Raw genomic sequence first — 26630 nt, 5'->3', positions numbered from 1 at the left:
AATCTTTCGCTCTCCGCCAGCCACTCTCGTCCAATCGATAGCAAAAGTGGTTCGGCAAGCCTGTAAAAGAAAAACACCAAAAATAGTAACACAGTATCAAAACGTACCCCCCCTTCACCGGAGAGCACAACACAAGATCAAATCAAATCATCATAACCGGTCTAATCTAATCGGAGCAGGTTTTTCCAGTGCAGTTCTATTTCATTTTAAACCCTAGGCAGAATGTACGACTTTCGCCAGACGTACACGCAACTTTTGGTTTCAACTAACCACAGCGTCGACCCATAAACAAGAAAACAGGTTCTTCCTTTTTAATCAACACATCATTCTTATTTGTTATTTTTCAAGTTCGTTTTTCAATCAAAAACAAGGCGGGAATTTCAAAAACAACTCAAATATTACAATCAACAAGCAAAAAAAAAAAACGAATAAGGCTAACGTCAAAAAATCAGGATTTCTCTTCGATATAAAGTCTAGGGCGTCTTGACATCAATAAATTGAAACAAACAAAAACAAACAGAGGGGGAGAGACAAAAACAAATATTGAGCCGCCAGTTGAAATTGAATAGACACACACACAGCACACAGCAGAGAGAGAGAGACAGAGAAACGGCGCGCGTAACGATCGTCAAGTGGGTTACGCCAACACTTCCATCTCTCACCCCCTTCCCCTCTTTCTGTCGCCTCCCTCGGCCAAGATCGTGAAAAGATGGTGAACGAAATCATATCACATAAAAAAAAAAACGAGTTGGAGTGAGCGAGCCTGCGTGCGCGCGCGCATTAGATGCCGTCGCGAATGATATAGAGTGGTGGTGGCGTACAACCCAATCGGCTGCTAAACCCTCCCACATTCAGCTCTGCTACTTTGTTGTTTTTTCTTTACTCTTTTTCCAGTCCTTGTGGTTTAACTCCATCCGGAAGAAAGAAAGAAGGAAAAGTCAACCTAAATGTCCCCCTAGACGAAATCAGACAAGAGGCAGAGCGCTAGAAATAAGGGATGGATATGGCCCTTTTAAAAAGACGACGAATGGAGCAATCCGTCATCCCATAAGGCCCCGGAGTACATACACTATAAAGTCTTCCCTTTGCATGACAACACATAGAGACATAAAGAAAAAGAACTCTTTTCTCCGTAATCCGCCATACGGAATAATTGGATAACTTTCCTAAATAGTGAATACAATAAAGAATGGAGAATGAAAAAACAAGATTATTTGAATTTGGCGCCAAAAAAGCGCCAAGAAAAAAAAATCGATTACAAATGAATTTCACTTCCGGCGAGGTCTGACCGATTTACTCGATCGTCCATCTTGGCCATCCGGCTGAAGATGATGGCTGGAAGAGGTTGAATGTTGCGGCGATAGACCAGCAGAAAGATTCGGCGGCGCTGGCGGTGATGGCGGCGGAGCAACGGACCGTCGTCGATTGGCGTTGCGACTCGCCGGACTCGAGCTGGAAGTGTGGCGAGGGACGAAATATTCCGATCGCCTGGCGACGCCAAAATCGTCGCTACACTCGTAACAGAGAACGTAAGGAGACGAGGCCGATCGATGCGAAATGCGAGACGCCTGCAACGTCGTGTCGGCAGAGACGTGAGACAACGCCAACATGGTGGCCGAACCGGTCATCCCCTCGACACCTTCATCCACATTCGTCAACCGATGGTATCCATCGCCGCCACCCTCGAAATCCTCGTCGTACAGATCAGCCATAGTCGCAGACCGCAACCGCTCACTTTCATAAGGATCCCAATCCAGCGAAGCCAGACTGACGTTATCCGTCTGCGTCCGTCTGCTTATCTGTACAATTCAAACATCAACCCCCCAAGAGAAAGAAAAAAGAAAAATAATTTTTTGAGAAATGAAAAAATAAAGATAAGTGGAAGACGGTGGGGGGATATAAAATAAAAAAAGCCAACGGAAGCGGAGCAACGAAGGCGTAACGAGTGTGGAGAGAGGGGGGGAGTGAATGTGTCTACCACACATGGTAATGAGTGGTGGTGGTGGTGGTGTGTTAAGAAAAGGAACTGGAAACGAACCAAGCGGCCTCCTGGCAGAACTTCGAACGACGGAAAAGTGCCCTTGAGCGGCAGACCGGATCGGGCAATATCGAGCGGAAGAGCGAAGCCAGCGGAAGCCGCAACGTTCAGACTGCAACTGCTGTTCGTTTTAGACGTCTGGCAACCTTTCAAATTGCCCGCCATCCAACCGCCGACCGAAGACGGACAACTCTGAGTCGCTTCGTCCACCAGCTGCACCGTCGTGGCCGTCGTGTTGTTGGTGGTGTTGGTCGTCGTCGTCGTAGTAGTGGCGGCCGGAGTCGTTGAATGCTCGGCGGATGTAGAGAGTCCGTCAGCCGCGCTGCAAGCACTCGGACTCCGTCTCGACCATTTCCGACCTTCCATGCGGTCCATTAAAAGATTCATCAAATCCGGTCGGAATTCTCGTCCTTCGTTATTCTCCTTTTCTTCCATTTCGACAACCGGAACGACCTGTTCAATGTCGGCCGTCGCCACAACCACTTCCACGTCGTTATGGTGAATCTCAGACACGGGCGTATTGTAGCGCGGATGGTAAGGATTCGTAGAGCCGCAATAAGAATGACCCTCAGATAATCCGCTTTTACTGTACTGGTGGTGAATCTGAGACATTCCATCATCTTCCTCCGATCCGGAAAACGTCATGGGCGTAAATTCCCTTTTCAAAATATAAGTAAAAATTGAATTTAAAATCTTTTTTGGCGGGGAAATTGTTTAGACCAACTTGTTAAGCGCGGCAGATTTCGAATTGGTCGACATGGCCAGAATCGAATACGATTCAGAGCTGGACGGCGATTGGACCTGGATGGACGGCATCATGGAAACGGGACGGACGCGCCGCAGCGGGTAGTGCTGACACTCGTCATCTTGTTGGTGCTGCACCTCGCGGTAATATTGGCGCTGGATTTGTCGGTGGTGTCGATGTTTTTGTCGCTGACTCGACTTTTGCAAATGACGATAGTGATGAGCACTGCTATGACGTTGACTAGAGCCCGTCGCCGGTGGGCGCCAATTGGGAATCGCCTCGTTATCGTTGGCCAGCGGCGAGCTGAAGGCGCAGCCCGAAATGCGTTTCGCTTCCGACATGCGAACATCCGACGACATTGGCCAACAATTCGCAGCCGCTGTCGCTCCGGTCGCCACTTCAGCGCCAGCAGACGGAGCTCCAGTTTGCACAGCCACATTAACGGCTCGACGCTGTCAACGGCACATGCGAGGAATGTCAACAACAACAACAACAGTAAAAACCAACCGGAAAAACAATAAAAACATCAAATATATAAAAGAAAAAAAAAAGGTTAATGGCACATCCGCAACGATGGATAAAAAGGCCACAAAAGTATTGATCCAAACCCCCCATCAAACCGAATACAAGAAAAAAGAATCAAAACCTCAAATACAGAAACGTTTGAATAAATATAAATAAAAAAAGAAAATGGCTAACCTCGACGTATCGGCACGGATTGCCACATTCGACAAGCGAGGCGGCTGAAGCGGGTGGTAAACATTTGCAGAGCATGGCGCTGGCCCTCCATCGCCTTTCGTCAAAATAGCAACGGATGGCGAAATAGACCAGGGCGCAGACGGCCATGATGGTCATACAAACGACGACGACGCTCACAAGACCGGCCGATGATGACGAGGTTGTTGAACTGACCGTGGGGACCACGTTCACATCCTGCATCGTACTCGTCCGCACTATTGGAAATAAAAAAAATGGAGAATTGCGTCATCAAACAATTTAAAAAAGATATTCAACAGCAAGACCATCGATCACAGTCTGAAAACGGGAATTTGCTTTTTCATTTAATTTAAAAAAAAAAAAAATAAACTTACCCTCATCTGATGTGGAAATGGATGCATTCAACATGCTTGAATACGCGTGAAACACGATGGAAGACTTTCAAACAAACAAAATAACAAAAAGTGGATTCAAGAGTATAAAATCGGGTGAATTGATTCAATTCAAATAAGAATAAGTAAATCTATATTTGAAAAAATTCGAGATCAATGTAAACACAACGCGCAAATCGGCCGTCCACATTCGTCGAGAGTTTGAACAGAACTGGGTTACATGTGACCTAGGACGACCTTTGGTCGATACAATGAAAAGGGAGAAGTGATCAAACTAAAACAAAAAGGTGGGTTCACCATTTGTTTTTCTGGGGGCTGGGTTACGCAACGCTTCTTCCAAATGATCGTAATTTAGTCTTTTCTTTCGAGTCATTCCTCTCATTTTTTAAAAAAAGGTGCAAATGGCGGATGAAATTTCTAGTTTTACGCTTTGCTCTTCTTCTTGGCCTTGGTCGATTTCACGCCCATTTTCTTCGATCCTTTCTTTTTTTTCTTCTTTTTCTTCTTCTCTTTGACGTTTCCGCCCCCAGCCAAAAAATCGTCCTGTAATTAAATCACCAAATATTTTTACCTTGAATTTAATTTCCAGACTAAAATTAAACAATAAGAAAAGAAAAATGAAATTTTTACCTCTTCGGTTTCAGCATTTCGGTGTCGCTTCCGTCGACACGGTGTCTTGCCGTACCACACTCTCAGACTCTCTTCATCCTCCCTTAATCAAATGTAAATTAAAAAATAAAAGATGCTAATCAACATCAATTACAATTTTAATCGGTCGCTTCCCTTTTTTGGAATCTTTTGAAAATAAAAAAATTAAAATGTTGAAATTGACGTCATAAAAGATAGCGGTTTCTACACTCGCCCCCCTCCCCCCTTTCTTTTGGTATACACATCGCGGATGGCGTCATAAATTGACGCCGGAATAAATCGGCCAAAATAAAGTCGAAACTTTTTCCTTCCTTTTTGCGCGCGCCCCCGCGCCCGCGCGTTATTTTTACGCTGCTGCTGCCATAACCGGCTGCCTTTATTATTGACTCACATTGGCTATATTTATATTTATATAAGAGAAAGATCGCCATTTTTTGGCAGCCATCCCAATCTTTTTCAAAAGAAGAAAAGGCGAGAGAGATAGAGAGAGAGAGAGAGTTTAAAAAAGAAGAAAAACAAACACAAAATGTCGATTGAAAAAAGTAACACTCTAAAAGAATTTGATTCCGGGAAATTTACTTGTAGATGGGCTCGCAGCGGGCCATGGCCGACACGAACTCGTCGGCTCGCAGCAATTGACGTGGCAACAGCTGTTTCCGTCGCTCGCTCAATATCTGTGACGTCACAATATTCAAAAAAAAAGAAAAGAAGAAGAAAAAAGCTGTTCCTTCTTCTGTCTAGCCATGTGATAGAAAGGAGTTAGTTACTTCAGAGACGGAGCGAGCTATTGAGCCGGGTGTGTAAGAGTCGGAGATCCTGGCCAAATTGGTCAACTCGGCTGGCGTCATCGTGTACTGGGCCGTACGGGTCGCCTGCCGGATAAAGTGGTCCCACATGGTGAAACGCGTGCCGTAATCGGGCGGAGGGATTCCAATCATCCGCTGGAACACTTGCGACAAATTCTTTGTTCAAAAAATACTTGGAAATGTTACAAAAGATGAAGAAATATAAGGGCCAAATAAGAACTCAACTCTTTGATCGCATTCCCAGGGAGTGGCCGATGTGCCCACCAGGAGGACTCGATCCTCCGGCACGATAGCTCTCAGAATTTTCGGCAATTCCTTCCTCATTCGGCGCATGTCCCACCGTTCCATCCTCACCGATTTCTTCATGAAGAGACGATCGACGTCTTCGATAACGATCACAGATGGCTGCAGCAATCTGGAAACCTTCAAGGTAGATACCAAGAATGGCGTTTTTCAAAATGTTATTATTTATTTTTTTGAAAAAAGAAAATCCGCCGGCTGCTGCTGACAGATGTGCTGTGGCATGGAATATACTTTGGTGATAAGATGGATCAACATGGTCATTCCAGCTTTGCCCGGATACCGGCCCATCAGCGACGAGTTGCTGATGTCAAATAAAGTAGCCCCAATGTGGTTGCATATGGCGTGCATCAAAAAGCTTTTACCCGAGCCGTGCGGACCGGCCAGCAAGATGGATCGAGTCAGTGGCGTTCTCTTCCGGATCTCCTCCGAACCTTTACAAATCAAATTAAGAAATCAGTTTTAGCCATTTGCTCTGTAAAGGATCGATTGGAAAAATGTTTTTCACCCAGAGTCAGGATGCAATATTCGATAAGGGCGCTGCGGATGTCGCCCAGTCCGGGGAAAGTGTCCCGCTTCCATTTCCGGTTAAGTGGGTCGACGACGGCGACGGAGCCCAGAAAATCCCGGATGTCAGCTTTGGGATAGGAGCGGATGATGCCAACTTGGACCAGCTCCTCGACTAGCGACTCCAGCGTCCGATCCGGAGTCAAATCTTTCTCTTTGCGCCCTCGCTTGGACTTCTTGGCCGCCTTGCGGGCCGTTTTCCGCTTGCCTTTACTCTTCCGCCCGCGATCACGATCGTAGGCCGATCTAAGACGATCCAACTCGTAACGGGCCTGAACGTCCGCCTCCAGCCGCATCTCGTCGTTCAACTCTTCAGACACTTGAGCCCTGAGGAGCTCAACATCCCAGCCAACTTCTCCTCCCGGCTCTGCCCGGTCTCTCCAAACATCTGCACAATCAGAACAAGGGAAATTTAATCCAGCATCCGCCAGTAATTGCGCACGATCGTTTAGAACCGACCGTAATATTTCTGATTTTCGTGGACGATATTTTCGAGCCATTGGGACGGCGCCATGTCGACACCTTTGGGTCGATCCTCTTCGGCCCGTTTCATGCTGCTGGACGTTTTAGCCATCGGCGGAGCTGCATCTTTCTTTGCGGACAGTGCGGAAGTTTTGGAATTTTTTTTTAAATTTCGCGCCAAAAAATTTGAACTTTTTTCTTTTAGTACTTTTTTCACGACGACCGGGACGGGCGTTTCCGATGGTCCGTCGTTCATGGAGTAGATCATTTTCGAACCTCCTTCGTCCTCGGCTGGAAGGTCAGGGAACTTCCCGCTCTGCTCTCGGTGATCGATGTACCAAGTTCGGATTTGTTCGAGAAAAGACTCACGAATCGCCGCTCCATCCTTGTCCCTTTGGCGATCACGCAGGGCTGCCAGCTCGATTTGGTATTGGGCTTCGAGTTCCGATTGCCTCAGCGTCCTCAGATTCTCAAGTTCTTTAGCTCGGATGATCTCCGGATTTTCCTTGTAGTTCCTCGGGACCTGTTTATTCGCAAGTCATTTTCTCTCAACATTCGAGTCATCCATCAAACATTTTTGATGCCATTGAACGTTAAAAAAATGAAAAGAATAGAGATAAACAAGAAAGAATAAAGAAGAAGCGCTGATTTCATCGCGCCTCTTTCAAGGCTCCGCAATTTCACCAGCAGGCCAAGGACCCGACGCTTCCGCGGGGTTTCCTTTTGACATCTAATAAATAATGCATTCGACACTGGATTGTTGTATATAAACGTGCGCACACATAACCTCGTCCCGATCTCATTTTCCTACACAAAGCCAGCGCTCTATTGTAAGTGTGTAGGTACTTGAGTCCCGGAGCAAACACTCTTTTTACATTGAGGATGCGAATGTCATTTAAGTCATTCTACAGTCAGCATGACGCAGTTGAGAGTTACGGGCGGAAAAAAAGCAAAAGTGATTGAAACAACCTTCCAAATTTTTAAAAGGTCAGTTGACACAGATTTAACTGTCCAAACTCACAACCCCGGATGGCGTAATAAATTGACATGCCATACTTGGCGCTGGCTGATTGATGGCTGTTTTATAAATGATTGGATTATGTAGACTTTGTTATTGAAATGGTGACAGTTGTGAAGAGAGATTCCATACCATTCCGAGAAAGACCATCTCCTGGTGACGCATCTGTCGGACTCGTTTGAGGGCCAGGAAACTGCGCCAAGCGTTCTGAATTTTGATGGCCGCCGTGTAAGTGTTCATGGCCGGTTTGAGCTTGTGCAAGCCGCGTCCGGCCAGCATTTTCTGCTGGCGGATCTGCTTCATCAAGTTGAAACGTAGGCGGCCCTGGCGGGCCCGCTCGTGGATTTGAATCAGAGCCACGGCCTCATCCCACGTCATCGAGGCGCTGTCGGCGCTCAGCTGCCGCCGAGGATTGCGCTCCAGTTTGAGGAGGACTCGCTGGACCAGCTGCTTGCGCTCCGTCTCGCTGGCCGACCTGAAAGAGGCGTTGCCGTCGCGGTCTCCGTCGATGAAGAGCGTCAGCGGTGGGTCGACTTGCTCGGGCGACAGTTTCAGCTGGGCCAGCGCCGTCCCGACGAACGGCGTTTCGTTAAAGTCCAGGCTGGCCAGCTCGTTCTTGAGTTCCACCACCCGACCCAAAACGGCCCGTATGATGGCGCTGATGTCGCGACGCTTCTGGACATGCAACATATTCCGGTAGCAGACGTCCAGCTGACGGGCGACGACAATGTAGCGCAGGTAGACGAGAGACAGCCGCGAAAAGAGGACGTGGCGGTGCTTTTCCGGCAGGGAGGCAACGATGGCTTTCTCCTGGTCCCACAGCGACTCCAGCTCGTCCTCGGCCCAGCGCCACAATTCGTTCAAGTCCGTCCTGTCACACAATGACGAAAAATCAACTGTCACATTCACTAGACACAATTTGTCGCCGTCTCTACACTAGCTATATTATACGATTCAGAATCGACCCGAGTCTTCACGGGTTTGACACATTATGCATACTGCGCAGTGTAATAGACTGTGGAGCGAGAGCTTCTGAATAATTCCGGAGCAACTCCAAACAAGGGCACGGCGCCATCGCCGACCGACAAGGTACGGCATATTGAAGCTAGCTAACCAACCCGAATTCCCACTTGATTCAATATACATAAAAGCACTCGATCCACCATGTCCAGATTGACAATTGTGCATTCAAACCTGACCTACTCACCCGTCAGCCGGGGTTTAACGTACCGCGGGAGCGTAGTAGCAGACATGCTTGTAAATGACCGGACAAAGTCTCGAAAATGTAGGAAATGGAACAGGGGGTCTATTAGATAACAATTACTGCGTGAATAAATGTATACTTACTTAGACATCACTATAAGTTTTTCACGATTCTATTCGCTAGTCGATGTCGCGTGGACCTAGTCCCGATGACGCTACGGAATCGGGCCAGCTGACGTATCGATTTAACGTTGCCACGGTGATTGTGTATTGAGACTACTGTATGTTGTTGGTGGTTGGTGTTACAGCACAGGGAATTATTGTGGGGTGCGACGTATTTGGAATTCGTAATGGATTTTAGCTGGCCATCAAACTTGCGTAATTCATAATATTTCAATACTGAGAACTCAGAAGTTCAATTTAGAATGAGATTTCGAAGGTTTAACCAGTCGATCCTTAACATTAATGTTAAATGTACCAAACAGGCAGTGAATCTCTAAATCACTCGGTATCTGCAAACACTTTGATTTGGCTTTAATTTGTTTAAATTGCCATTTCTGAACTTGGAAAAAAAAATACCTGGCAGGTAAAAGCTTTTCCCCTTTGCTGTAAAATACTAGTTCTTTCTAAAAAAATACGCAAGCAAAATATTTTTATTATGAATCATCCACATTACACATGCAAAAGCTATTGCATTTCTCAAAGCTTTCCGGAATTGCTGGGGGATTTCATTTGAATAAACGCGCAGAATACACCGTATAATGCATACGACGTACCCGTCAAATTATTTGTCGGTTTTCCCATGCGCAGTTACACATTTGGACTGTAAAATAATTCAATGATCCGGTGAGGAAATCTTCCTTCCTTATTTCCTATAAGAAAACAGTAGAAAATCCCAGTATATAATTGATTTAAAAAAGAAAAAGCTTTTTTTCTTTAATACTCGAGTTTATGGCATCCCATCAAATTTATGGCCACAATGTTCTAACCCCAGCATCATTCGTCCATCAAATAATACTTGAAACGAGGCCGAGGCATTTCTTCGCTTTTAATGTGTATAGTATCTCGTAATTTATAACCGTTTTTTTATGAACTGAAAGTGAAATACTGTGACGAATAAGATGCAAGTCAACAAATGATAAATCTCCTTTTCTTTCACTTTTCAAGGTAGCCTAAACAATAAAGATTCGTCCCGAGTACGTACGCACTGCCGATTACGATCACCAAACTTGACGCCGCCGGCTGGTAACGCGTGCAAGACCACAAGGTGACGACGACCTTTAAACACTGGGAAAAAGGGAAGTCCCGACACATAAAGAAGCTAGGGGAAATAAATACTTTGGCGATATCGCGGATGTACTACACAGTTGCTTAATGATTTTGAAAATGAAATCTCCGTTTACAGATTGTCTAATAGTACTTTTACGAGTCCATTCTGAAATAATCACTGCTATGCAAATAAAGTGTCAAAGTTGACGAGCGACGGCATTGAGTGATAGGACGGTTATGCCCAAACGGTGTGCAGCGAGTGACTCAATCATAGAAAAACAATGAAAATGGAGCTAGAATAAAGGTCGAAGGTACGTAATGTCTTATCAGGTTTGTCACGCGAGCAGGAAGTCAAGGTAAACTAGTCAATTCAGATCTAAAGCTTATTGCTCACGAATCAAGCGAGGGAAGAGTCATGAGTCATGAGATACAGGTAAGGTGAGCGGAGGATGTGTCACTCATTTCCGAGCAGGATCGAAAAAATGACGCATGACAGATTCTCAAAATGACAACGTCGGTCTGTTTCGTCATGCAGCGCGGCTCGAGTCACGCCGGTCGGGAATAAATTATAATGTGCGTATCGGAATGGGTGGGGTTGTCTATGTCAGACGTCCAACCTGATACAGCATGTGCGTCACGTGGTTCATTTGAAAACACAATTAATCAAGTCGATCGCGAGAGGACACTAAAAGGAACGCAGTTATTGCAGATTCTTTCATCATCACATTTGTTTTCAATTGATTAATTGCCTTTCCAATTGCGATTCGGATTGATGTTGGTAGATCCGTGAAAGTATTCCATCAGCACACTTTTTTCTCTTCAATAACATTTTCTACCTTGTGCTGGTTTATTTACAAATTCCTATTTTCCTTTTTGAAACACCTTGTTCTCATTTAGATTTTTTGACTTGTGATTAGGGCTAACAACAACAACATTTCAAATGTGAAATGAAGCTAGATCGTGAATTTTTGTAAATCTGAAAGGGAAAGAACCCCCTGAACAGAATTAATAGCTGGCTGTGTGAAATTTCAAATTTGCTGCCATTTTGTGGTGCAATTGAACGATTGACGCCAAACGATGGCCACCGCTTGTGCCAACAAGTCAACGCACATGCGTGAAATATGCAGGATGATGGCCTTTTAGTCGTTGTTGGAACTAAAATAGTTGGGAAGGGGTCGAGATTAGGTAGGGAAACGGGTTTTCCCTTTTACTGTTGCGGGAATGCCCGCTTTACGGTCCGGCCAGTTGTCACTTTTAAACAACAGGCTGGCGGCTCAATGTGTTGAATATTTATTACCGACGTGAATGGTAAAATTGCGAAACAAGTCGATTTGGTTTCTTTCACGAAGCTGATGACGCCATCTATCGGAGCAAATCAAACTCCTGTCGTGTCACGTTATCACGCGTGCGGTTTTCGTGCAACAAATGAACACTGACGTCATCTAGCGCAAGTAAAAGACATTTGAACATTTATGTGTACATTTTTTTTCCAATATTTAAAGTTGTTAAAGAGACCTTTCCAACATTGCAAGCTACCAGGTATTTAACGTAAACATTTTAAAATTAAATACCAAAAGACAAAACAGACCCCCATAATAATTGTTTCACAAAACACCAGCTAAGTACAAATGGAATAACGCAAATGTTTGCCTTCTTTATTTCATGATAACCTAACAATATATTACTATATTAAGGATTTCACCTAGCTCCATTATATAGTAATAGACGAAAACAAAAATAACATACGGAAAGTGATCCATCCACAATTCTTTTTCCTCTTTTTCAGGAGAAATCTTGATGCTGATCTAAAAACCGCAGCTGTTGTCGTTGCGCAACAGGAGTTAGCCTATTTGTTTTGTTATTCAATGATGCGCGTAAAACAACTGCATAGGTACGTTCCGGTGCGTTCCGGATTGAATTCTTGCCCAACATTTTCGATTTCACAAACAATTTGAATTTCACTTTTATTGATCATGTGTTTGTTTTTTAGAACATTTTATTCGGATTTTATAATTGCGTACTGTAATTGCGCTCAATCGTTTTGAATTTTCTAGATTTGTTTAAGAGTTGGTTTAACTACTCACTTTTAAAAACAAGCCCTTTTGATCACGAATGAACTGGTTCGTATGACATATTTATACCTGGTCAGAGATCCACTTTCAATTGTTGGAATTGATGTCGTAATTTTCATAAACGTGTTATTTAAAAAAAAAAAAAGCTTTTACAAAAAAGAAAAGTAATGCGCATTGCTATCCCTTCTTGTGCATCAAGGTAATAAGGGTGGGTGAGAAAATAAACAAATTCACAGTAATGGCTTAAACCACTAAATAGCTGAAAGGCCTTGAAATGGGCAACAAACCGCATTATCATTCTCTAACTCTGTCCGGTACATTTTATAGAAACGCCCTTCTTTTTTTGTATTTGTCCACATGTGGCTCAGATGTTGACACATTCAGAATTTCAAACAGCTGAACATTATATCTGCAGTTCACCAGCTGTAAAAAAGTCAGTAGCCAGACCAAACGTAGTCAGTACGTCAGTAGTCAGTACGTCGTTGGAAGTGTTTCCTTTCCCACTTGCAAGTGAAAAACGAAAATGTGTCGCTTAATTTCATCCGTCATCATCATCTCAATGTCGTGGTTTACTCTGACAGTCGGTCAGAATTTAGTTCTCATCGGCGGTAATTTAAGAGACGACAATACACAAATCTGGAACAAAATGGTCGATTTGGCTGTAAGTATTTTGACACATTTTTTACTGTGATTGGCAGATTTAAAAAAGCAATCGATTAAAAAAATATAGGGCGGATCGGGCGTGGCTAGAATCGGAGTCATCTCAGCTTCTAAACTGAATACATTAGAAGGTGAAAAAGTGATTGACAATTTCGTCCGACTCTACGGAGCTAAAGCCATAGGGATCCCAGTGTCTGCAATTGGCGCAAATGATCCTAAAGTGGTAAGTTACCGAATAAAATCTTACCAAGAAATTCAATTCAAAAGTTTCGTGGATTTGTGATTTGTTTATAGGCCAAGTTAGTCGAGGATCAGACGGGGATTTTTATCGTTGAAGACTCGGAAGATCGATCCTGGAATTTTTTGAACTGGGTCTCTTCACTGGTCAGACCGAGTGATGGAACAGAAGAGCCGCCCGCTGGCGCTGTCTGTTACGAAAGCGCAAGCTACAAACGCCAAAATTTGATTGATACACTACGTCCGTCTGGTAAGGATTCGCTGGTATTGGCGGCCATCAAAACAGTTTTGAATCGAGGTGGAATGGTGGCTGGAAATGCCGCCGTCATGGTAAGTTTAGAACTTTCAAGTAAACTCTAATCATTTAAGGGAACTTCACTGTTTGACGCATCGGTTTCTAGAGCAAGTCGGCCATCATTTTAGGAGGCGATTCCATCAGCGCCCTGGTGACTGGGACTCGATTCGTCTCTTTCCCCCGTACTCCTTTCTCTTTTCACAAGGAAGGTGGCCTCAATCTCCTCAACGTGGACTACGTGATAGAAAGCCAATTGAGTGAAAAGGGTCGCGAAGTGCGACTGATGAGGACGCTCGTCGAAAGCGACACCCCCAAAGGCCTCGGCGTCGACGAGAACGCGGCTCTCATTGTCAAAAGTCCTCTCACTCGACCTGTCGCCAAAGTACAAATACTTGGTTTTCCCCCTCTACCTTTTTAAAGCAAAATGAATTCAATTTTATTAATAATTTGTTGAAAGGTTATGACTGCGCGGTGGGCTGTTAGCGGTGTCTTCTACCTCGACGTTTCTGATATTCCAACTCAGTCGATAGCGAATGCCTTGTACGAGAATGTCACGTTTTCATTCTTCACTGTGGACGACGTTATAGATCTTACGACAGGTAACATGATACATAATTGTTGCCCTCTGTTAGTCAATTTTTTAATTATATTGGTATTTATAGGGGAAGTGACTTTTCCGTCTTGGAAGACGAACATCACTGGCCAAGAGTGGTTCAAAAATGCCGTCCCTTCCAACGATATCCTTTCTCGTGGCGGACCGTCTCAATGGCGTGAAACAGCTCGTCGACTTATCGATTGCAAGGAGTTGAACGTGACTAATTACTCGCCATCATCGATCGTCCCCATGATTCCCGGTGTCCGAGTGGACTTGGATCGGACGCGTGCCGCCGGTATGGGGGCTGATCTTCCCGGTGATTTGAACAACACTTATGTCGCTTCCTTTCAACGAATGCTAGCTTCAGTCAAAGTGCTAGGAATATTGTAAAAAACAAACAAAAACAAAAAAAGGGCCTGGTACTTTTGTTCCTTACATGACTTTCATCGTATTTTTAGACGTCAGACAATTTGTGATTTGATTGATTTCAGTTATTTTCAATGTGGTGCAAAATATTTTTAGTAAAGCCACCGCAGCGTTTGAAGTGAATTTACAAATTCGAAAAACAAACAAACAACATACAAAATTACATTTCTCTAGTGGTAGAATGGACGTTCAAAAAGAGCGGGAAAAAACTTTATGAATTCGTGACGAAAACAGCGTTAATAAATGTTACTTGTAAAGAGCTCGATGTTGTCTAGAATTGGCATGAAATTTTCTAGTTTAAAAGCGTCGTTTTCCGAGAAATGTTTCAAATGAAATTTGTATTAATTACTACTTTTAAAAAGTTATTTTCGACCATGGCACCAACGATAACGGGAATAAACAATACTGACCGCTATTTTGGGATTGCCAAGGAAAGTACTCCGTAAAAAAGTTTAGACGTATTTATACTTTATTGCTAAACGGTGGCTTAGATGTGAATCTACCCTATTAAAGAAAGAAAAAAAAAAGAAAAAAAAAACACCTAAAGCCTTTGTTGTAACCAAAAGCGTGATTCGGCAATTCACGTTTGGTTACGTAAGTGTCAGCATCTTGCGGAGAAAAAATTCACCATGTGCAAATACAAGGATTTCATTTTAAGAATTATTTTTGTTGTGCGTTACTTCATCAAATCAAACTGAAAATATACACATGAAGTGCAGATAACTTGAAATCTGTACTTGATGATATAACATTACCGTGCACTGTCACGACATCTACAACCCGAAAAGTGTATCATAAATTGAAAAGGTGAAAAACTAGAACCACGAATTAAAGTTATTTGATTTTCAACGATTTGTTATTGGAAATGTTTCCCTTTTATTCACTTTTACACGATTGCGTCATCTTTTGGGTGGTAGGTGGGAGAGTCGTTAACCGAGATAGAATCTCAGGGAAAATCGGGAGATTTGAAAGAAGCCGCTTTGAAAAAGAAATAGTTGCGTCGACCATAAAACGGATCAGGTGAGGGAAAATGTAGCGAGGGTCATCAACTCATCATCTTCATACCATTGAATTTCTGCCATTTTAACTCTTTTTCATGCGCAACACTTTATACACAACACTACGTCATAATTTTTCAATTTTTCAGCCGCAATAAAGAGAGGAAGTGACGGTGTGAGTGTGTGACGGCAGTTTCCTCTTGATCATAAAATTTTCTATTTTGCACTTTGCTTCAAGTTTTTAAAGTTAAAAGATTTTCGAATTTGATTCTTTACCCGCACACCAGGTTGTGAGGTAAAAAACCGGGACTAATCTGCAGTCGTTCAACAAATGAGTTGGTTAATGAACCCTAACTGACCAAAACGGCAAGAGAAAACAGTTCCAGTCAATTGCCTAACTCAAGCATAACGTATTCCGTACTATGTCACGATATATAATCAACGTCACCAAATAGTCAAAAAGGAAGAGTAGAGATAACATTCGTCCTACCTTTAAGCCTGGGAAATACGGCCAGGCATCCACAAGTGCTTCATCTGCAGAAGTTGAATCCACCAGGCAGGATAAGCGTCCGGCATCCTCGTGAATGCACCCACACTCACAAACGGGATGCTGATTTGATCTAGATGAAAAAAAAATAAAAAATAGGTTACGATAAATATTGAAAGAAACAACAAGTAAGGAAAAGTTGAAAATTTTTCACGAATGGAAGGATTGAAGGTACTAGCATAGATATCTCAGACTAGACTGTGGTACTAGTAATGGGTGCCATGTAATACACAGTATTTATGAAAGTCATGCATCATCAAAATGTGGTCGCAGGAATAAAAGCAACACAACTCAGTATGATACTGTGATTGTTGATGATTGTTGATGACAGGTCATTGCCAGCAATAGAAAACTTGCATATCTTTTTGTTCGATGGCTGGCTCAGGCCTCAAATCTGCTTCAAGAAGGTTACAGCTTGCAAACAAATTGCATTATAGGATGCTAAAATTTCAAAAATGTTGAATAAGTTTAACTCTTCTATCTAAGCTCCCATCATCATTCCATTAGCATACTCAGTTTTATTTGCCCGCCAAACATCGTGGAGTGGACTAGTGGGAGAGCATGGTACAGGAATACAATGGTGGAGAGCAGGGAGACTTAGAGAGCCCCGACACCAGAGTTTTCACACGACGACCACATTTTTGTCATTTTATTTGTTGTGCTGTTTTTCGTTCAGTCACGTGTTCGTTTTCCAAAAAAGGAATCGTTCCGTTTACTTCATAATAATCTTAAACTTTGTCTCTTTTTTCGAAACTTGCGAAAGCAGACGACACAAATTTTCTAATCAGTCATGTATCGATAGCTAAATAATCGGACCACCCTCACCCCTAATCCAAACCGATCAAAAGCGATCAAAGCAGTTTTCTCAGCCGCGCTCGACATCCGATGAACGGTCAAGATATAAATACAAATTTTTCACTAAACCTGAAGATAATTTACTTTTAGACCGAAACCGCCATGCAATAAGACCCTCTACCTCTACCACATCTTATTTTGCTTAGATTTTCTTATTTTAACCTGATAAGACATATGACGAGTAGAAATTCGCAAGCGATCGAGACACGAGCATATTTATTTTTTTATAAAAGAGTTATATAGTTCTATATCGTATGACTTGCCAATATTAACCTACAAAGTTGTGAACCATTCTCATGATTTAGTTTTACGGCCTAACTTTGCGTTCCGGCAGCCTTTCCCCGCCTTTCTCATTCAAATGGGAATTACCCGTTCATTGCATGTGTTTCAAAGTGCTTATTTGGGTAATAATTTTCGAATTTCGGCTCCTGTTGCGCTTCCTGCATATTTGGTTACGTAACCCACTTCTAAATTCAAGTTATCATCTAGCAATAAATTTACGTTATGCTTTGGCTTCACGAATTTTTCCGTACGCTTTGAAACGATTAGATTAATCCAGAAAATGTTGCGTGATGAACACCAGATTTTTTTAATTAGCCAACAGCAGCAAAGTCAATAGGACATTGTATCCTTCATGTAAATTTCGTCCTTTAAACCGTTGCATACTTTTTAAGTGCTAATACTGCTGTTGATGACCAATTAGATGTTGATTTAACCAATGATGGTTTTGTGGTTAAAGGACCAATACGCAACGTTACCTACCTGTATTGACATTCACCTCTCAATGGTCCTCATCCACTTTACAGCTGCAGTACTAAACATTTATTCGCCATCGTCAGCACGAAACTGGTGAAAATGTCCTATTGCTGCTGTTCCACATTTGTATCTCTCTACATTTTCTTGGAGAATTGCTAGTTGTATTATTTCTTCGTCAATAACGCTGCTGGCCCTATGTGGGACAACGACAACTTCTTCTTTGTACTTTTTAAAAAGAATAAAAATTTTAATCTCTTTCCTTTTGGTCCAAATTTTTTGAGTGAAAAAGAATCTAGCCTCCCAAATCTCGAAACCAATAATCGTGATCAAGTTATTCCAAAAATATCGGTAATTTTCCAGACCTTTGGCACGCTTTTCCCCATTCCGGAATACCTTATTCATTTTACGCCTCCTGCTCTTATGTGACTGTGTTTTTCTTTTTGACATTTTTCCCCATCAGATAATGGAATGTAGTCCAGCTGTAGTAAATTTTATACATTTCTTTTAAAATAATGACTAGATTGCGACGACATAGGCCTATTGACCGAATTGTTGGACTTTGTTACTTTCCGCTCAAATTCGTTTACATTTTTCATTTTCACAATGGGCAGCGCTGTTGACGCTGCGTGAAAGAACCCATCTTTTTCTATCATTTCCAGCGTCGTCATGCACGCCATGAAGTAGATCAAGTTGAACCAAAGTGTATAACCTCGCACAATAGCGCCGAAAAATTGAAACAAAAGGAGTTGAAAGTGGAGCATGTATACACTGCACATTAACATTACCGTATAAAAGTCTATATACTATAGCACTCTGAGAGCATGCGGTTGTTTCATTTAATGAGTTTACCTATAAATAATGGAAAAGATATTCTATTCTATTCTTCTTCTTCGTCTTGTCATTACAAAAGGATGGCGACGCGACTGCGGTTGCGTGATGGGTTGAAAGAAAATCTCGTGAACGCCGATCGGTTCTTTTGTCTCAACTCGATGCGGTAGAATATGGTCGATTAGGAGAGCTTTTATGCAGCCTTGGGATAAGCCGCGTTGACGGCTGATTGACTGTGAATCCGGAATGTCGCACCCAATGCCGTGACCGAGCCATCGAGAATGCACTTCACCGTTCAGCCGGGTTTCCTCCTAGTGTATAGCGGTTTTAATTTTTGTCGCCAATTACGCACGCCCAACGGGACAAATTCCATGCGCAAGTTATTTCCTCGCATTTATATACTCCTTTCGTTGAATTCCGCTCCAGCTGAGAAAGTTGAAAATAAAAAATTTGTATTTTTAAACTTGTCAACTGATAGGAAAAAGAAGGTTACATACAATAATATCGTTCTGGGATTGAAATGGAGGTTGATGTGACGGAGAGAAAGTCGCAGCGTGAAACAACTCTGCACAAGAGTTTTTTGGAAGACGCCAGAGTTATTATAGGCTATACTTACATTTTAAGCGCCGCCGCCAGATGGTATTTCGTATAGAGCAGTTTCATCTTTCTCACTGGCGTGAGCCGTCCGAAGAAAATGTCTTTAGCCCATTTTTTCCCCATTTTAAAAATTCTGCCGCTTAATTTCTATGAATAAATCATCAATGCCTCAAACTTTGTTCTCCTCTTTTGTCAAAAAATAAATAAACATAAAATTGACCGTGGTCTGGAATTTCCGATTTCTAACCGGACACGATTTGATGAAAGAGACGTTAATTGATGCAAGACACGGTGACAAAAGGAAGTTCGTCTTTACTACTAATAATAATACTATTGTTTTTTTTGTTTTTTTTTCAAACATTATCATCGGCTGTGGAGAAATTTTCTTATGCGGATCCACAGTATATGTCTCCACTGCACGCAACACTCCGCTAGTTATATTCTAAAAGCTTTGGGCTTTGAGCGTCACTTTATTTTTTTTATCTTGCGGGCTCTTGTGTCTGGCGTTCCGCTCTATGTCTTGCAGCTTGACAATCAACTCTGAGAGGATAGACCCGACGCCCCTTATTTTTTGACGAAAATAGCTTCCATATTAGACGGATACAATGACCTCCCTCATCGCCAGCACCATCACTCTAGACTCTACCTGGGCTATGCTATCCACTTGGTTTTTATTAGGGTCAAAGACGAGAAATCTGGGCAAATAGATGCGGTTTCACGACAGAAGCTGATCTACCGACTACACATTTGTACACTTTCCAATTTTTACAACACCCCAGCAGCTGGATTACTTACTAGACACCGCGGAATGTTATTCCAATTACGCTATTGTACGTCTATTTGTAGAAACAATGTTGCAGCCGATTTTTTGGCAGCAGTCGTGGCGCAGCAGTTACAAAGAAAACACTCGGCAGGTGTTGGGCTACTTCTCTCCCTCCCCCCTGTCAATCAACACTATACAGTATAATGCAGAATAAAACAGCACGAGCCGCGACATTAGTCTGATAGTATATGCGAGTAATTTTCCTTGATTCTCCTGTGAGAGATGGATTGTGGAAGAATTAGGTTTCCGCGGTTTGGCGTCCTTGTCTCCAACGTTGGCCATAACGGTTGTTCACATATACATGTCTATGTAATCAGTTGCGGCGACATACACCTGGGAGAAAAGAAAATCTGTGAGAAATAAATGACTGTACACTGTTCTGTTTCACCGTCAAAAACAACAAATGGAAAGAAAATAATTACAAGGCAGCAGCGTCGTAAATTGGTAAAATGGAAGTCACCACCACCGCCGTATTATATTTCAATGATATACACTGTGTACTCCTTTTTTTTTTTTTGCTTTCCCGAGATCAAACAGTTCTAGTAGGCTATACTGCTTTGGCGAAAAATAGAAAGAAAGAAAAGATCATTTCTAAAATTATGGGTATAAAGCAAACTGCGCCGAATGTAGGCTTGTAAATAAGAAAGCGAGTATAAGACTTGAGAGGCCAATCAACCGTCAAGTGTTGATGGTCTGAAGAAAGAAGACGAGTTGCTGGGATGGCGGGATTAAACTCTTCGTCCTACATAAAGATGAAAGCGAGGGTCCATTCTTATTTTGGAGAGTTTCTTGGAAGTTAACCACCACCACAACAGGAATCCTTTTGGCTGGATATGGACGTTTAAATCTATTTGGACACCAGCGCGCTCCTTGTTCTTATCAACAAGCTCTTTGAGCTGCTCTTGTGTGAGTCGAGCGGTGGAAATAAATAGCACGGAAAGTACCATCTCGCTCATCTGAATCGGCCGATTTATGTGATGGGCCAGCCATCATGAATGGGCCGTAGTATATGGAAGGCATTGAATGCATTAGGCGCCAGTCATCCTTCATGGAAAAACTCACAGTCATGACACGTCAAGTTGAATGTTATTTCTTCTTCTTCTTCAAAATATAAAAAAAGGGATAAGAATTATTCACACACGTTTACAGTACATTTGGAAAATCTGCCAGGCCACTGTTTCCCAACAATCAGTTACTAATGACATAGACAGTAAAGAGAAATAAGAAAAAGAAGAAAATCAAAAGATCAGTTGGCTCACGAAAGGAGGGTCAGGACTCTGGCGGGTACTAGGCGAAGGTTGGCGGCGAGACGTGATGGCTACACACCGTAATGCACGGGAGGAAAGCGACGGCAGGTATATATGAACCCGTTGGTTCGTCGGTCATATTATATACTCGACATTTTTTCCCGCCCAGGTGTATATACTATACGGTGCATAGATCTAGGGCCTGATTGTAATCAACCATTATGTACATGCACACACGGTCTGGCAATGCAGACACATTTGTTTTTTCCTTTTTTCTTCTTGTGTGTGTGTGATCGAAATCCTAGAAATGAGGTCGAAGAATTTCCCAGTTGTTAACTAGACAACCAAAGTTCGACTCAATTGAATAAGTTGTAGAGTTGACGCGGGCGCTCTCTATGCAGTCGGTGCTGTGTACAGACAATCGCTTGATATGAGATGCGGATGACTGTTATCCAGCTGGATGTGGTTCGAGTTCCGTTAGATCGATGTGTACATTCGTGTGAGCAATTGTAGCAAAACAGATTTCGGTTTTTCACCCTTTTTCTTTTCTCCCGACGACCTTTTCATTCTGCACGTCAGTTTTGCGTATATACGTGTTATTTCACAAACCCAAGAAATTCGGTTGCGCCATCTCGACCTCTTGTGTAAAGTTCAAACTAAACAGCTATGTATATGATTGAACTGAAACGCGCGTGGGTATTTAGTGGTACCAAAGAAAAAATGTATTGAAATTCAGATCAAAACGTAACAGATAAAACGAGTAACAGTTGACGTACGTATATATAACCAGCAGTAGCGACCGGCGCTATAATTTGACACACGCACCCAAATCAGAAATTGGACCAAATATTAATTCGTAAAATATATCCAATTCTTCTGATATTCGAGATGAAATTATTAGAAATCCTCTTGTTGAAGTTCTTCCGACGACGAAAGGGAGCGATCTTCTTTCATCTCCAACAGGTGGATGGCCGGGTTGTGCCGCCTTTTGTTGGGCGCTCCGGCTGTGCGTTCCAGCACCTTCAGCTCCTCATCCAGGGCGGGAACGATGCAGCACGAGCCGAAATAGAAACGGTCGCCGCACACGCCGATGGCCGTCCCGTTGATGCGATGGCAATCCATCGTGAACATGCACACGCCTGACTGGTTGGTGATTTTGTTGAGGCAAATTAATGGTCGTATGGAAGGTGGGCCGACTAGATGTTTTTTCAACGTGATTACCACAGAGGGGGGGAAAGAAAAATGTGGTAATTTAAAAAAACAAGTTGACATAAAACATAATTTAAAACTACGATGTAATACCGAGTGGAACGGAGGAGACATGAACGTAAGCACAGGCCAGCACAAGGAGGAAACTTGGTCGTGTCAACATCTTAACGTTCGAGAGGCTTGAGGACAACTGGATCTCAAGTGGATGGAGCGGCTCAATATAAACCTCTGACGGGTGGCTCGGTCGCCAGCAGCGCTGCAGGGAGAGAATGAAGAAGAAGACGGTGGGCGAGCAAAAGAGAGAGGTACGAAGACGAGCCAAAGGAGGGAGGGAGGAGGAGGAATAGGGGTAGGAGGAGATGATGATGATGAGCGGGCGCGTCTTCGTGGTGGTGCGGTTGAGCGACGAATCCATGCGGATTTCTTTTCTTTCCCCTAGCTTTGCTGCGTGTGCTGTGCATAATAACTTTGCTCGAGCTCGAAATATGGGTGAATTACATTAGAGAGAGAGTCGATGAGTCTAGTTGAATTTTTTCAAAAGAGTTAAACTACAAGGGGGAATAGAATAAGCGGAGGAAAGAAGAAGAAGAAGAAGAAACGGTGAGTGGTAAACGATTGAGACGCTTGGTTGGAATGACCATATTGTAGGTCAACTGGTTTCGGACGACCAGCAATGCGTGCGAGTCGGGAACCAGCCGAGGCGAAGAATTAAAAAACGAGACTTCAACGCAACGACAAAATGAGCAACGATTATTCGACCCTTTTCTTTCTTCTTCTTCTTCTTTTGTAAAGAGCGACGATACAATTCAAAAGAATAAACGGAATGAATCGTGCTACATCTCTAATAGAATCTATTTACTGTATCTACTACTACTACCCCCGAGAACGCCAGTGTTAAGCCCGTTGTTCGCCGGAATTCGGAACATCTCCTCCGAGACAATAACGTCTCAGCTTCTGGTCCGATTCACATGTTGTTAGGAGCTCCATCATTACCATGTCACAACAAGTTTCGACCATGAACGTTATATGCCCCGATGATTCTTTTATTTTACCTACTTTGAACAGTTCTCACTGTATGGATGACTGTTGGACATGAGATGAATTAAAATCGTTACTTTTTTTAAGTAGCTAAATTGTATTTGTTCGCATTCTCACGGGAGACATCAAAACAAAGTGATGGTGCACTGCAATCAAGGCAGTTACCGGGACGTATCACACACATCGATATCTATCGACAAATCGATGCTGTAAAAAGGCCAACAAAATATACAATATATTTTTTTTTTCTGGTTTAAAAAAAAAAAAAGAATAAAGGGAGAAGAAAATATGATAAGACAAAATCAAAAAGGAAAATCATGACTTTCGGTCATCGTAAACAATCTGTTTTACGATTTCACTGGCGAACATACCCCAGCGTTCAAATCCTTGGACTAGGAAAGTAGAATTAACCTAATGACAGACCTTGTGAAGAATTTTTCTAGTTCAATTCAACGAAATTTCACACTCGAGTTAGATCCTTGCAAGTGGTTTTAACCTTATTAGTAAGGAGGGAGGCAAAGAGGATGAATCTAATCTAAAGAGAAACGAGCTCACGTCATTGGCGCCCCCCTCAAATCGGCGACTGGGCTTAGCCATAGCCCCTTCTACCTCCGCGATGGACGGTCAAACGTGCGGCCTTGTGGCATTTTTTGAATTTCGGATCGCCGATTTTGGGCAAGCGGACGGAGGTGCAATCCAGGTGAGGATCGTTGATTCGGCTCCAGATGGACTTTAATTCGCTGGGGTTCAAGCCATGCGACGTGATGATTTTGCGATAGAGACAAGAATTGGCTGTGGGATGCTTGATAAAACTGAACAAGTTGCTGTTCTCCGGAATGATGTTAGCCTGTTTCGCTACCATCCCTGTTGTGTAAACGTCCTCCAAGTGGAAAAGCGGTACGTGGAGGGCGCCTTCGAATAGAATGGGCACTAACGGCCCACTAATAACGTAACCCGTTCCACTGACGTAATCGGGATACACTTTAGCGTTGTACATAAAGAGGGGTGAGTACCTAGAGCAATACAAAGCATATCCAGTTAGGTGAAAAATATTTCTGTCGAACAATGGCCATTGACTTTTGTTCCTACCACTTGCTACCGGCGTCTTTGATGGGGCTAACACGGCAAAAAAGTGAGCCTACGATCAAGTCTTTGCGCTGCAGAACGTGAGATTGCGACAGGTACTCGGTAAGGGTGCGAACATTTATAAACATGTCATCGTCCGTTTTAAGGACAAAGGTCACTTGGGGGCAGAAAGTCTTCACCCATTTCAACATCATCACAGACTTCAAGGTCCTGAAAGACAAGAAAATTTCAATTCTTTAGTTATCAATAGAATGAATCAATTTGAAAGAAATGAAAATAAGACTTACAAATTCAAATAAGCGTCGATAAATCCTTCTTGAATTATATCCCCGTGCAAGTTGCTTTCCATCAATACGTCATTCTGCCTGCTATCATTGACTGTCTGGCCGAGCAGAAAAGCTGTTCGCACATCAAACGGAGTTGTCTGATTAGGTTCCAGCGACATCCATGTCTCACGTATGGCCTCACGTGCTTTTGTATTGCCCACTGCTGAGCACACAATGATAAGAAGGATAGGTTTCGGCGGATCGTCTTCCGGATTGGGCGCGCACAAGTTTTCGTTGGTAATTACTGCGGTAGTATTTTCTGGGTCAACGTATATCGCCAAATCACGACTAGAATTCACACTCCACGTGAAATTGGGAGCTAAAAAAACCAACAAAAAGGAAATATTAAAACTCACTTGTTTGTAACATTTAAAAAAATTTGCTTTTTAGTTATTTGTCTTTTGAGGTTATCTTTACACAGAGCTAAAAGTTATCTTTTATTTTTGCAAATGATAAGACACAATATTTGGGTAGGATAGTTTAAAGATTTCTGAGTATGGGAGATAAAGAAAAAATGCCGACTGTGTCAACCTTATCAATACAAAATAACTACTTTTATCAGAGAATTGGGAACAACTTAGTCACTGTGAACAAAAGGTTGAAACTGGGACTTACCTACATTCTCTATAGATCCTAAGAAAGTATGATTCCAACAAGCAAATATGGATAGGGCAACGAAATATATATGCAGATGAAGAAAACCAAATGAAAAACAAAACAAAACACTAGCATGAGTACAACAGAAGTTGAAAAAAAAATCGTTGGCAATGAGCCATAAAACAAAAGATGAAAATGGAGCAATCTAGAATAGAATAAAAAAATATATATCACAAAAAATGTTGAAATCTCTTACCCTCTCTCGTTTGAGTGCTGTAGTTGTATGTGATGAGAATGGAAATGCACACAAAGCCACAGAGGAGAAAAAAATGCCGCATATATTTCATCATATCATCACCACTAATGCCTTACTTTTCCAGCTTCAGTTGGGTAAGAATATTTATGGGCATCTCCTAGAATAAGATGTAAAATTCTTTATTATTACCAGGTAAATGTAGGGCACATGACCTAAAAATGGTCTTATATTATGGGATATTTCTATTATTGACTTGTCATTTCAACAGCAGTTGCAATAACAGAAATAATAATCAATATACATTCTACTTACACGTTTTAATGAGGGAATGGGGAAAGTGTCGTTTATTTTACAGACGCCCTACTTTTGGATTCAGATTTCTATTCGATCGACCGACCAGCACTGTCACCGTTTGAGTACAAATAATTGTTTGCAAGTTCACTCGACCTCAAAGTGTGGAGGTGGAACTAGCGTGAATGAACCCAATACCAATATAAAAGTAAACTCGATCTAACACTTTAAACAGTAAAATACATTCTAGAAAATTAAAACGAAACCGTTTGAAAGCCTGAATGAATCAAGACTTACATTGATTATTTGATAGCTGCCTTTCACAGTTCTGCTCAAGTTTCGTCTGCTTCTGCTGCAGGGATTTCACAAGAGAGAAAGGTATACAAATTGGTAGGCGGAGCAACTGAAAGGGTTGCGGCTCCAATGCTAAAGAGAGAAACTGTAAAACGCTTTGCAGTATGAAACAGAGAAAATGATTTATCGTATACTTATTCGGGACGAAATTTTGCCTCCAACTAGCCTTCCGGTTAGCTTTCAGTCTTCTTTTTAGGTATCCTATACTATAATACAAGTCGTCGCTTGGGCGGAGCAATATACTAGATAAAATGTAGACTAGAAATGCTTAAATTTCAAGAACGTACATGAAACCCATATCTATCTCTCTTATGCTCATTCCCTTTTCAAACATAGCCGATGCATAAGGAGAGCACGCATGCTCAAACTTTG

At 42.5% G+C, this 26630-nt stretch overlaps 4 protein-coding genes across 8 annotated transcripts; 1 reads left to right on the top strand and 3 right to left on the bottom strand.

Moving 5' to 3' along the window:
* Positions 1–130: 130 nt before the first annotated feature.
* Positions 131–4294, bottom strand: LOC124196183. Its single transcript, XM_046591038.1, has 5 exons — positions 3875–4294; positions 3483–3736; positions 2763–3235; positions 2039–2696; positions 131–1799 (listed from the first exon to the last, which is right to left on the bottom strand). Exons 1-5 carry the CDS (start codon positions 3906–3908, stop codon positions 1269–1271), a joined length of 1950 nt encoding a protein of 649 aa, XP_046446994.1. The 5' UTR covers positions 3909–4294; the 3' UTR covers positions 131–1268.
* Positions 4281–16046, bottom strand: LOC124196182 (dynein regulatory complex protein 11-like). Of its 2 annotated transcripts, none has more exons than XM_046591037.1 (11): positions 15939–16046; positions 7826–8564; positions 6884–7198; positions 6673–6805; positions 6155–6601; positions 5881–6080; positions 5572–5769; positions 5308–5502; positions 5120–5214; positions 4523–4604; positions 4281–4435 (listed from the first exon to the last, which is right to left on the bottom strand). In XM_046591037.1, the coding sequence occupies exons 2-11, from the start codon at positions 8381–8383 to the stop codon at positions 4316–4318; spliced, it is 2343 nt and encodes a 780-aa protein (XP_046446993.1). In that variant the 5' UTR covers positions 8384–8564; positions 15939–16046; the 3' UTR covers positions 4281–4315. The 2 variants fall into 2 exon arrangements, with proteins under 2 accessions (XP_046446993.1, XP_046446992.1); XM_046591036.1 differs by lacking the exon at positions 15939–16046 and adding an exon at positions 9041–9503.
* LOC124196184 (cyanophycinase-like) lies at positions 12161–14709 on the top strand. Its single transcript, XM_046591039.1, has 6 exons — positions 12161–12898; positions 12968–13120; positions 13192–13464; positions 13536–13811; positions 13887–14028; positions 14092–14709. Exons 1-6 carry the CDS (start codon positions 12761–12763, stop codon positions 14412–14414), a joined length of 1305 nt encoding a protein of 434 aa, XP_046446995.1. The 5' UTR covers positions 12161–12760; the 3' UTR covers positions 14415–14709.
* Positions 16047–21800: 5754 nt separating the features above from the next.
* LOC124196337 (beta-1,3-galactosyltransferase 1-like) lies at positions 21801–26539 on the bottom strand. Of its 4 annotated transcripts, XM_046591341.1 has the most exons (9): positions 26393–26539; positions 26202–26330; positions 25926–26129; positions 25614–25770; positions 25376–25393; positions 24722–25079; positions 24438–24644; positions 22404–24361; positions 21801–22297 (listed from the first exon to the last, which is right to left on the bottom strand). In XM_046591341.1, the coding sequence occupies exons 4-8, from the start codon at positions 25705–25707 to the stop codon at positions 23938–23940; spliced, it is 1101 nt and encodes a 366-aa protein (XP_046447297.1). In that variant the 5' UTR covers positions 25708–25770; positions 25926–26129; positions 26202–26330; positions 26393–26539; the 3' UTR covers positions 21801–22297; positions 22404–23937. The 4 variants fall into 4 exon arrangements, with proteins under 4 accessions (XP_046447297.1, XP_046447296.1, XP_046447299.1 ...); XM_046591340.1 differs by having other exon boundaries at positions 25926–26330; XM_046591343.1 differs by lacking the exon at positions 25926–26129.
* Between the last annotated feature and the right edge of the window lie 91 nt (positions 26540–26630).

This window comes from Daphnia pulex, chromosome 6 (genome assembly GCF_021134715.1).
Source record: "Daphnia pulex isolate KAP4 chromosome 6, ASM2113471v1".
NCBI classification, from domain to species: Eukaryota; Metazoa; Arthropoda; class Branchiopoda; order Diplostraca; family Daphniidae; genus Daphnia; species Daphnia pulex.
Note: the sequence above shows the minus strand (reverse complement) of the source record. Positions and strands in the feature narration are given on the sequence as shown.